This window comes from Ciconia boyciana, chromosome 1, assembly GCF_034638445.1.
Source record: "Ciconia boyciana chromosome 1, ASM3463844v1, whole genome shotgun sequence".
Classification (NCBI taxonomy): domain Eukaryota; kingdom Metazoa; phylum Chordata; class Aves; order Ciconiiformes; family Ciconiidae; genus Ciconia; species Ciconia boyciana.
The window spans coordinates 85,279,322-85,290,962 of NC_132934.1; the positions used below are offsets into that span (position 1 = coordinate 85,279,322).

The 11,641-nt window shown below is 47.9% G+C and overlaps 1 protein-coding gene across 1 annotated transcript; it reads right to left on the reverse strand.

The window, feature by feature from the left end:
* Positions 1-213: 213 nt before the first annotated feature.
* On the reverse strand, positions 214-11,384 carry LOC140659062 (solute carrier family 2, facilitated glucose transporter member 3). The gene is made up of 10 exons (XM_072878270.1): positions 11,223-11,384; positions 8,022-8,117; positions 6,536-6,696; positions 6,155-6,395; positions 5,821-5,983; positions 4,989-5,176; positions 4,513-4,617; positions 3,977-4,078; positions 3,512-3,715; positions 214-2,999 (listed from the first exon to the last, which is right to left on the reverse strand). Exons 1-10 carry the CDS (start codon positions 11,235-11,237, stop codon positions 2,784-2,786), a joined length of 1,491 nt encoding a protein of 496 aa, XP_072734371.1. The 5' UTR covers positions 11,238-11,384; the 3' UTR covers positions 214-2,783.
* Positions 11,385-11,641: the final 257 nt, after the last annotated feature.

Here is an 11,641-nt window from a genome sequence, read left to right on the forward strand (position 1 = left end):
AGTTTAAAAACTCCTAAGGAATAGTAGTAAGGGAATTTATTAGGGTGGTATGCATGGAGGCTGAGAGAAATGGTAATTTCCACTAGAATAAAACAGCAAATCCAGGGTGCTGGCTAGCCAGAAAGGTTGCAGGGCAGAAGCTGGGGACATTCCAGGATGTAAGGAGTAAGAAACAGAAGACCTACAGGGTGAAGGTAAAATCCAAACCAGATACTTAGTTCTATAGTTTATTTTAAAAACAGGAAACCACCACATTTATAAGCATATAAAACCCACCCAAAAATATTCACAATGCTGTTACAGAAAAAGAAAATAACAAAGAGATACCATGTGAGAAAGACCTACACATTTCAGTCCAAGCCACCACACATCTCTGATGCACAGTATGGAATGCTTTTATGCACAGCTGTAGGGGGAATTTCCTAACATACAGATGCCCATATAGAAGTGTGCTGAAGGGTCAAAGGAAGGGCACAAAAATCTGTGTAACTGAGCCAAAATATGAAAGCTGGAAATGAGGTCATATATAATACTTCTGAGAATAAATACGTGGCATGGAAGCCTGAGAGAAAACTAGGGAAAACTGGATGTAATAGGATTGCATTGTGCTAAGCTGGAGTATTTCAAATGAAGTCACAGGAAGTATTTCACAGCAGCAAATTTTACTATCTTTGCAACCGTTTCTCATTAGGGAAGGTAGAAATGTCATCACCAGTTACTGGAAGTGCCAGATACACACCCCCAGAATATACATCAATGGGAACTTCTCTGACGTGCTCTGAAGCAGTATGTTGTCAAGAAAGCTCAGGCTATCCATTCTATGACAATTTTGCTGTCATTCCTGCCTTTCTTCCTTTTACCCACCTTGGAATCTGTGGGCCTGCCTCTTCTAGGATATCCAGCATGAATTTGCAGGTAGACCTGAGTTTCATCAAGTCTGAAAATGCAGATGATCTTAGAGCAGGAGTTTAAATTGGACCTACCTCTGTTCTGCCTTTAGATAGCTTGTGCAGGTCTGGACAGACACAGGCCTGGAGTCTCCACAGAGCGCTGCAGTCAGGGAAGCAAAGCTCCTACCCCTTGATTGCAAGTATACAATATGTGCTACTTTTTGCCTTCCTGAACTGAACTGTGCTAGCTTGGCAGCAAGGGTAGGTATATACACACTCTCGATTGTCTAGCAGGGAGATGACAATTGTCTAGCAAGGATGACAAGCAGGGAGACCAATATTTACTGATGTACAGTTATTGTCTGCCATATCCCTTTTAACAGAAGCACTATTACAGAGCTGTACACATCTACACAGGATGCTGCACACTGGTGAGCATCACAACATCATCATGCAGATCTTCTAGAGAGGACACATCAGGCAAAAATATTTGGCCTGCAACCAACCAGTGGATTGAGCACTACAGACCTTTCACACTGCTAAGCTAGCAAGTTCCAATAGCTTTGGTCTCTAGTCCTGCATCTCTAGCTTTATGAACTTACACATGCCATAACTGACAATGCTTGTGTCCAGAAGGGTCATGCTACATGCCTCTGTCTAATATTTATAAGGATAATTGCTTAGAAAATACCGCATTGGAAAATTATTTTTATCCTCGCACACCTTTAAATAACAATCTGCAAATTTCAGACTTTGACCTACTAGAATACACAGAGAAGACAAAAAAAAAATCAAGATAAGGCAGGAAAAGTTACTTTCTGGTTTGCAATCACCACCCTCAATCATCCCATACAATGCTTAACCATGACTGAAAATATAAACTAACAACACCCATTTGCTGCAATACCACACTTTCCAATCAACACTTGGGAACAATATTTAAAATTGCCACCCAAAAAATCCCAAATAACAGAGATTTTGGTGGACAAACAAACATACCTCTTCTCACTAGTATGCAATTCTCAATTTCTTTCCAGAGGGCACAAATAACTTAAAGGTGATGTGCATAATTGGCTCTATTGTACGCACCATCCAAAATGCCCAGTCTCCTGTTTAGTACCACATTTCTCCTTTACAGTCTTATTGCACCTCAAGTCTACAGCATCTTTTGTTAGAATAGCTATTTCTGTTAAATGTCTTCAATTTCATTATCTGTACATTTTTGTACACAATTAAAAAAATAAATATTTACAAAGTGACATACAAATAAATAAACGTAAAGTATGCTTTTAGTCTGTCTATACAAAAAATAAAATAGCAGGAAAAAATATCCATGTTCATATCCAAATATCAAGTTCATATCCAACTTGGTCCCCTTTTTCCTGAGGCTGAAAAACGTGCACACTGGATAGGAAAAAGCAAGGAGATGGCTTTTTGGTAGGCTTGTTAAATTCCAGTGTTACACTACACACACAGAGTAGACTCAAAGGGCCAGGGACTTATTTAGTGGGTCACTTCAACTCACTACAAAAATAGTAATTAGATTAAAATACATAACGGTCACTGCGTGCATAAGTATGTTAACCCCAAATAGCAATTACAGGTGAGAAAAGCAAAAATATTGCCAGCTCTTCTCTGTTCTCCTGATGTTTGTGACAGGGAAGATGAGATTATTTTTCCAAGTGCCAGGTGCATTCCAGTACTTGAAAATGGGATCACCCATATCAGATTTGCTTAATGCTGGTAAGCCTGGCAGAATGGGCGAGGATGTGGATGCAAAGAAAATAGCAGCAATTGGGGGGGGGAAAAATGTCCCAGTTCTCATGGTTTTCTTTGCTCATTCCTTTAATGACTCTTTAAGCATGTAAGAGTAGAAGGGGTGCATCATGAATCTTAGGCAACTTCTTTGTCAGGTTGTATGCTGTTCAGCTCCACCATGGGGTTCTTCTCTACAGGTGATGTGGGGCTGGCTTCTGCTCGTCCTTCAAAGCCCCTGGAGATGTCTTCAAAAGTCCTGCCCTTGGTCTCCGGCACTTTGAAGAATGTGAAGACAAAGAAGATGACCAGGAAAACAAGGAATATGAGGAAGACATAGGAGCCACATAGTTTCTGCAGGGAAGACAAAAGCAGGAGGTTTTAATTTGAAAAGCTCATAAACCTAAATGCAATGTCATTTGCTGGTCAAAATTCTAACACCTTTCTCCAGCAATGCCCTTACTGACTTTTTCTCAGCATAGCATTTTTTAAAATGAAATAGGTTCCTGTGGGCTTCTAAACTGCTTTAATATTCCTGGGGGTGACCAAAATTGAGGCTTTTAAAGGGAAAGCCTTGATGTGCTAATTAAGATGGCTCTGCCAACTATTTGTAAGCTACAAGCAGTTAAGACAGAAGAATATAAGGTGAGACACAACACTCTTAACCTTCAGTAACAATCCTAACACAGAATCAGGGACCTCTGCAAGACTGACCAGCCCTCTGCTCAAAGCAGGGACAACTTCAAGGAGAGATCAGGTCATACAGCCACGTTTTGAAGTCTCCAAGGATGGAGATTCTACAACCACTCTGGACACCTATTCCAATGCTGCAGCACTCTACAGTGCTTTGCAAACTGGGTCCTTACCTCTGCATAGGGGAAGAGCATTCCCACCAAGAAATTAGAGGTCCAGTTGGAACAGCCAGCCACTGCCATGGCTGCAGGCCGTGGGCCCTGGCTGAAGAGTTCTGCCACGATGAACCAGGGGATAGGGCCAGGGCCAATCTCAAAAAGAGCCACAAAGCCAAAAGTGGCAACAATGCTGATGTATCTGATCCACTCCACAGTGTCCTGCAAGTCAACAAAATATGATCAGCTACAATTTGAGGCAAACACGGCACAGCACAATGCCACCTCCAGTGTCACAACTTTCTCAGCTGCACTGTGAACACTGTGGCACAGTTTCCGCAGTTAGGAAGTTGCGCTCTCCACCACACTCAGCTCTAGCCCCAGCTGTGCCTGCCTACAGGGCAGAATTGCAGGGCAAGGCAGATGTATAGTCTTATAGGTCCCCTGCTGGAGTCAGCCTGGACAAGAACACTAATTACTCACCTTCAGAGCTAAAGCGATGGTCATAAGAACAGCACACACAGCCATGCCACCCAAACCAACTAAATGGAGGGTCCTGCGCCCTGCACGCTCCACCAGGAACAGCTGGAAACATAATAGAAGGAAGAAAAAAAATATGTGACTTTGGCAGCAAGAGCAGAAGCAGCTCCCTTTCCCAGTGTGCCCTGCACCTCTTTCTTTTATCTGCCTGTAGCCCTTGGTGCCAGCGGTGATCTCAGTGCAGGTCACAAGGCTGCTCCATCCTTGGCACAAGTTTTTCCTCTCTGGTTCTTGCTACTGCCTTCTCATCATTCTTTTCCCCCCATGCACTTTTCACTCTCCCTTTCTTCTAGAAGGATAATAATACCTTTCTCCCCTCCTCTCCTCCCACAATGTTTTTAATGCCTTCTTTTCTTTGCTCTTATAGGCCATTGCCTAGCCCAATGCTTTGCCACAGCCTGGCTACTTGTCTTCAGTCACATCTCCCAGAAAAGCCCAGGTAGACAAGTTCTCTCACCATAAGGCCCTGTTCCACTTACCGACACAACAGTGAAGATTGTGTTCACCACGCCAGCTCCAATGGTGGCATACACAGGCTGTGCAATACCAGCTCTTTCAAAAATTCCTGTAGAATAATAGAATACCTGGGAAGAGAAGCAGAAGTTGGACGCTGTCATGATTCCAGTGTTTGAGAGCATGCCTCTTGTTCCCTGCCTAATGGCTTGCAGGACCAACAGGGAGTTTCAAAGAAGCACTCAACAGTATAAAACAGCATGCTTCCAGTCAAGGTTCATTCACTTGAGGCAAGACTGCAATGTCTTGCTGGAGTGTGTATGGGAAAGTGAAAACCAATATAATCTCCACCTTCCATCTCTGCAGTTATCACAAAACAGTGACCTCCAGTCAAGGTGCAAAAAGGGGCTTTTGGAAGCACAGTTCTCTCAACATTAGTGGCAAGTGCAAGTGTAGCCAGAGATAAGGGAGGCCCAGCAGGTGGGACAGGAAGATAACTCACAGCATTGATGCCCGAGAGCTGTTGGGAGAGCTGCAGCATGATGGCAATGATAATGGCTTGACGGTAGTTTGGAGAACGAAAGAGCTCTGGCACAGTTGCTTTCTTTTCCTGGGACATTTTAGCACTCTCTTCTTTCATCTCCAGGATGTCTTGAGACACATCTTGTGTACCACGGAGCTTCTGGAGAACTGGAGAAGAAATGCAAAAATGCCAGGTATAATACACCCACAGCCAGTAGGTTCCCCCCACCCTACCCTGCTATTTCAGGGAGGGCACACTGGGAAGACTGGACGACCTGCCAGCCAGTGTTTGGACCTGCTGCATGGGAAGACCAAGCCTCTACAGGTAGCCTTGCTCATCTTTTCAAGCCAGAGGTCAGGGTGCTATGATCAGCATGGAAACCAGGCCCAGATCCTGCTCATGCTGCTTGATCTCCAAACTTACATTTGATCCCTAATTCTGTTCACATGCTTGACAGAGCTGACTCCACCCCTCTGCAGTAGGAGAGGGAAACACCCTCCAAGCTCCTAGTTAAATGTCAGCCTATTTCCTTCCTTTCAGGAAGAGCTGACAGAGCTACAGCAGCTGGCCCTGCTACATCCCACCAGGCCAGGTGCCACTCCTCACATCTTAATCCCACCTGGAATCTCTGTTGGGATGCCAGGTTTCTCACACTTCCTGGCACTGGTATAACCTAAAGGATGGGAGGGTAGGCCTGGTGCCTTCTGGGAGTCACACCACAGGCTCCAGATTCAGTCCTGGCCTCCCACGCAAGTTCAGTGCAGGCTAGGAGCCAGAATACAGCCCTGCCCCTTCAGAGATGAGTTCTTACCTGCTTGCGCTTTCTCTTCCTCCATCTTGTTGATCAATAGGAAACGGGGGCTCTCAGGGCAGAAAAGAAGAGCCACGCACTGCAGGATTGCTGGGAGAATTGTGAACCCCAGAAGCAGTGGCCAAAGTGCTTCAGTCCCCATGATTTCCTCCAGGCCAAAGATCTACACCAAGAATTGGAGAGAAATAGAGTGATTTAAGTACTCCGACTCCTCACCCAAACACCAGTGTGTATGACAGGACCACGTACCACACCTGATGGCAAGCGCAGCCTACCTTGCCCTCCCCCAGCCCCCCTTTCCCCTGAGGGCAGGATCAGGTTGTGTCAAGCCTACCTGGGCCACCAGGATGCCTACAACAATGCCCAGCTGGTTGAGGGTCCCAAAGGCTCCACGGAGGCTGGTGGGCGAGACCTCACTGATGTACATGGGCACAAAGCCAGTGCAGAGACCACAGAAGAGGCCAATAATGAAGCGGCCAAGGATCAGCATCTCCACTGCCTTTGCCATCTTAGAGAAGGCCATGAGAGTGCCACCAACAAAGGCCAAGATGTTCACCAGTAGCATGGAGTTCCTCCTGCCAGGGTAAAGATATCAAGACTGAGCTTCCTCCCCAGCCTCCTCCTCCGTTCCTCTCACCTCTGCCCTCTTCCTCCCAACACTCCCTTGTAGAAGGGAAAAATTCACTAATGACTTCGATCCCTCTTCCCAACTTACCTGCCAAATCTGTTGACAAACAGGCTGACTGAGAAGGAGCCGATCATACCTCCTACTGAGAAGATGGCCACAGAAAGGGACCACAGAGAGGTGAGGAGCTCTGGGGAGACAACCTCACTGCTTCGTTCTGACAAGGTTCTGTTGAAGAACCTCTGGATGATCTGCAAGAGAAACCAGGTGGGGACAGAGTTACAGTCCAGTGGGAGGCATTTTGCACTGGGGAGAGGGGAGATTATTTCCGAGGTCTTCCTTCTGTTTTCATGGAGGCAAGAAGCAAGGGTCGACCCTAAAAATTCAGTAGGCAGCAACAAGTCATACAAGGGCAAGATGAGGGTGCAGAAAGAGGAACTTTCATTGAGAAGTTCAGTAGACGGGTAGCAGTATGATGAGGGAGAGATTGCTTCACTGAACATGGAGGGGGTGGGCCAGTGACGATTAAGGAAATCAGACTTATCTTCTGAATGTTTCTGGATGATGTGAGCACTGGTGGTGCTTGGGGGGGCAGGTACGAAACAGTTGGGAGAGAGGGAGCAAGAAAACAGGACCAGAGAATAGAAGGGAACATTTCTAGCAATACCAGAACTCTGGCAGCAGGGATGGGCTTTCTGGGATGGAAATGGTTTAAGAGACACTGAAAGTTTCACTGAGGTAAGCCTAAAAGACTGCAGCATTATGTAAAACAATCCTTCATTGTCCCATAGGGATGTGACAGGGCTGTGTTGCTGATTTCCAAGGCATTCTCTTTGATAATGAGGAAAATTCTGCAAGGGCCAAGAGGGACATGGCCTCAGAGTGCCTGCCCCCAGCAGATGGCAGCAGGACATTAGCTAGGGAGGACCACTCCCCCCCCTCCCCCCGACGTGTGATATGACATCTGTTCCCGGAGACAGAGTGGATGTGGTATTAGTGACTCAGTTCCTGAGAGAGAGGAACCATCTTATAGTTACAAGGAAACCACATTTCTCATTTTCTTCATCTCTTTTCTTTCTTAGGCTACAGTCAAGAGATGATTTGGTCAGAGTGCCTCAGTCACAACCCTTTTACAAGCACTGAATCTACACTTAACACAAGGAATGAATAAACGAAAGGTGACTGAGATGGTCCCTGAAATAAACTAAGGTAGAGCAACTGTAATCCCTACTAACCCTCAACTGTTTTCTGCATGCTGCTCTTTACATTCCTTCTGCCATGGCTGGTTTATTCTGACTCAAAACTGAAGTCACTCACATCCCTCCATGCACCAAAGATAGACCTACCAGGAAATGGCAGATGGATCCCTCCTGCCCTAGTCAACCCTCTGCACTCCTAATTAAGAGTATTAACCTCTCTGCTTGCTCTCTCCTCCCCAAAACTTTGCTCTTCCTGTCCATTGTTGGACAGAACCAAGTTGTTAGCTGCTTGGGAGACAGCTCCTCTCCTTTTTACACCTTTGTTTTCTCATCAGCCCCTCACTCATACCATCTCCCTAGCTCATTCTCCCTCTCACCTTCTCAGGAGCATTGATGACACCAGTGTTGTACCCAAACTGGAGAGATCCAATAGCAGCAATGGAAACAGCATAGATAAGGGGTGCTGTGATTTTCTGTGGAAAGAGAGAAAACAATTATTTAGTTAATTTGGTTATTCATGCTTTCTACACAACTTGAGTTTCTCTTCAGCATAAACAGCAGCTGCAACTCATAGGTGCCATGTGCAACTATGCCAAGGGCAGGGGAATGGGCTTTTATCCAGCAAGGGTGGGTACCAGTAACAGAGACCCTGGAAAAGGAGATGCAACTGTATGTACAGAAGGAAAAATTTCCGTTAGGAGGGCCTGTCAGGACCTCCCCTTTATTATCTCCTGACTCTTCATCAACTATTCTCAGCTCATTAGTAATGAATACACTGGCTGCATTAGTGGCTGTTATTTTGGGCTGATCTGCTTTACAGAAAAGCTTTTGCTGATCTCTGGTATGTCATGAAACAAGGGTCTAACTCTTCCCCATGCCAACTGACAAGTTCCCATAAATTGAGTCTCAGTTCTGCCCATGAGCTATACTGGCAGTCACTCCTAACAGTTAAAATATTCATTCTTCAGCAACAGGCCTGCTTTTCCCAGGCTGGCGCTTCCCAACCCTGCCCCAGGGCACCTGGCACAGCAGCCTGCCTCACAGAGGCGGCAGCAGTGCTGCCAACCTTCCCGTTTATTTGTCTCGATGCTGTGGCAATACTTGGTATTTTAAATGAAGCACAGTCCCTGGAATTTGAGTATATGTGAATCTCTATTTATTAAAATAAAATAAAAAACTGCTGAGCCCTCAGAGCCATAGAGGAAGCTTGAAGGTCCAACCTCAGAAGTCCCACAGACAGAAATTTAAGTGTCAGTGAAAAGCATCTGACACTAAAAATCTTCCACATTTTTAACGCTTGTGGCATTTAAGCCAGCTCTGTGTTAGGGAGGCACAGGGGAGCAGGTGACTCAAGCACTGGTTGTCTAAGTGCCAGCTCCTGAGTTGGCACAATTTGGAAAGATCATGTTTCTGTCTCAGGAGGGTTTGGAAGCTTTTCCAAAAATATTAACAGTCCCTTTTCCAAGGCTTTCCAGTTATTGTCCTAAGGCTGGCAGAGGAGACTAAAGTACTCTGTGGGGCCTGCTGTCACAGCTCTTCCAGTCTCTTGTTTTCCAGCTCAGCTCCAGGAGCAAGGGCTCCCAAGGCTGCCCAAAATTTTTGCCAATAACCTTCTGCCATTGCTCACACCACCTTCACCAATCTTTCAAGTCAAGCATGTAGGTGCTTCTGGCCTGCACAACCCTCACACAGCTACAAGTTAGGCCCCAGTAAACAGAAACTGGGCAAATGACTCTCAGGCATGGTTTCCCCCACCTACATCACACAAATGTCTCAGGCTGAGCTGTCTTCCTGCCAAGGTTAGTGATGGAGACAAAGGGGACAAGGTCCTTTTCTTGCAGGGGGCAGATGATTCCCAAGGTAGCATTCACACGTCAACACACCCCTAGGCAGTCTAGGCCTTCTTCTCCCTGCCACCCTGTGACCGCTCCCCTCATTTTTGTCACAAGGAAATTTGGCACAGAACCATAAGGACACAGCTCTTTCAAAGCACCTGGATGCCTGTAAAAGGGCATTAAGACATCTGAGCACTTTTAGGACTCCTGGCCAGGTCATCCCTAGTCAGCAGGTATAAGCAAAGCTGAGGACAAACCCCAGCTCTCCACATTTTCACAGTGACTCAACACAGGAGCATCTTTACTCCCAGGGCTCTGCTTTGTCATGGCTTGCAGTGGTCACAGCTGGCCTTTTTCTTCTGGGTGCAGCAGGGACCACAGGGTACCTTGCTTTGTGGGTACCCCTTACCTACATAGTACATACGTAAGCTATAAGAAGGTTAGTTCTTCTACCCTCTTTAATACTCCCTTCTCCTGGCTATTGCCTGCTATTCATCTCCTACCCAGTCCCATACCACCTAGACATCACATGGCCTGACCCATCCCCTCCAGTGAGCCAGACTGTGATCTAATGTATGGATCATTTGTTACTGCTGGAAGTGCCTCACTTCCCAAAAAGCAAACAGGGAGCTCAGAAATAGTACAGCTACACCCCCCATCCAAAGGCTCAAGGCTGAGGTCTGTACACCGGCAAGGAATTCAAGCCACCACCCATCCCTCTGACCACAGGCATCAACAGCATTCATTATCTAGGAGATGCTTCTTACCAGTCCCCCTCTTCTTCACTGACTGGAACCTCAGAGCAGTACAACTTGTTGAACCCAGCTAAAGCGGCCTCTCAGCCCTCCTCTGAGCGACCCTGACCAGACGCTCTCCTTTTGCCTGCCTCACCTTCTCACACTACCCGTATTTCCCATCAATATGGCGGTGAGGGCCCCAGGCCTCCCAGATTCTGCTGTTCCTCTGTAACTGTAATCCCCTGGCATCCTGCACCGGGTTCAGCTGGATAGCTGCTGTCTGTCTCTTTCCTCATGCCTGCCTGCTTTTCTCCCCTGATGCATTCAAACACACGCAGTCATTACCTCACTGCACTGGTGCACGCCTCACTCATAGCTGCAGACGAACTATGATACCGACAAAGGCTCTGTCCCCCGCTCTCCAGTGTAGAATGGGGGAAAGGACATTTTGCTTTCTTCTTGAAATTTAAAAATACCTCTATTATAAGCCATACCACCACCACAAAAATGCCGTTAAGAGTAATCCCCCTTTTAGCATCATGAATCCTGGGACAAACGAGTGCTGCCCTGCCAGCAAAATAAACCTCGTGATCAACACGGTAAAATACGGATAGCATCATGTGGATCATCAGGCCACACGCACGAAAACAAATCAATCTTACGACCTACAACAAGCCCTCCCAAACAGTGTGTGCCCCCCCCCCCCGCCCCAGCCCCGCACGGGGCCTTTCCCGAACCACCCGCCAAAGGACCGCAGCTGCGGCCTGCCGGCACCACCACCGCATCCATTCTCGCCACGACCGGCAGACTCCCGGCGGCAGCGGACGACGAGGCGGCGATGAAACCCGACTGCCCTCCAGTCGCGACCACATCCCCCCCCTGCCCGGCCCGGCCCTCCGGCGAAGCACCCGGGGACCCGAGCGGCGGCTGCCCGCCGGCGACCACCTCGCACCGGCCGCAGCGCTGGCGGCGGCGGCGGCAGAAGAAATTCGCGCTCCCTCCCTACCTTTCTGGTATCCATCGTCGGCGACGAACGGCTGCCGGCCAACGGCTGCCGCTCCCCCACCTAACGGAACCCGCGAGGAGGCGGCGGCTGCGCTCAACGCACCACGACGGCCGCGAGCCCACGCTTTCGCCCTGCGGAAGGCCGTGGATTTATGGCCTCTGGGAGGGGGCTGGTGGGAGGGGCCGGGGAGGAGCTCCCCGGCATCCCGTAATTACAAGTTAAAAAAACAAAACAGTCTTCGGAGGTCACACCGCTTTCTGACTTAAAACTGACATCAGCGGCCTTCCGCCAGCGTGCGTGCGGAGCAGCCGGGCTGCCATGGTGCGCGGGTGGGCGGAGAGCAGGGGCAGCCGGCGGGCAGCCCGCGGCTTCGGCTGCCGAGTTCCGGAGAGAGCATCTGCGGAAAGTCACAAGCGTGG

What these genes read in the sequence shown, in the direction of transcription:
- LOC140659062 (XM_072878270.1), bottom strand. An exon ending in CAATCTTCACTGTTGTGTCG is followed by an intron (nt 4,079 to 4,512) that starts GTAAGTGGAACA and finishes TTATGTTTCCAG; the next exon opens with CTGTTCCTGGTGGAGCGTGC. An exon ending in CCATCGCTTTAGCTCTGAAG is followed by an intron (nt 3,716 to 3,976) that starts GTGAGTAATTAG and finishes GTTGACTTGCAG; the next exon opens with GACACTGTGGAGTGGATCAG.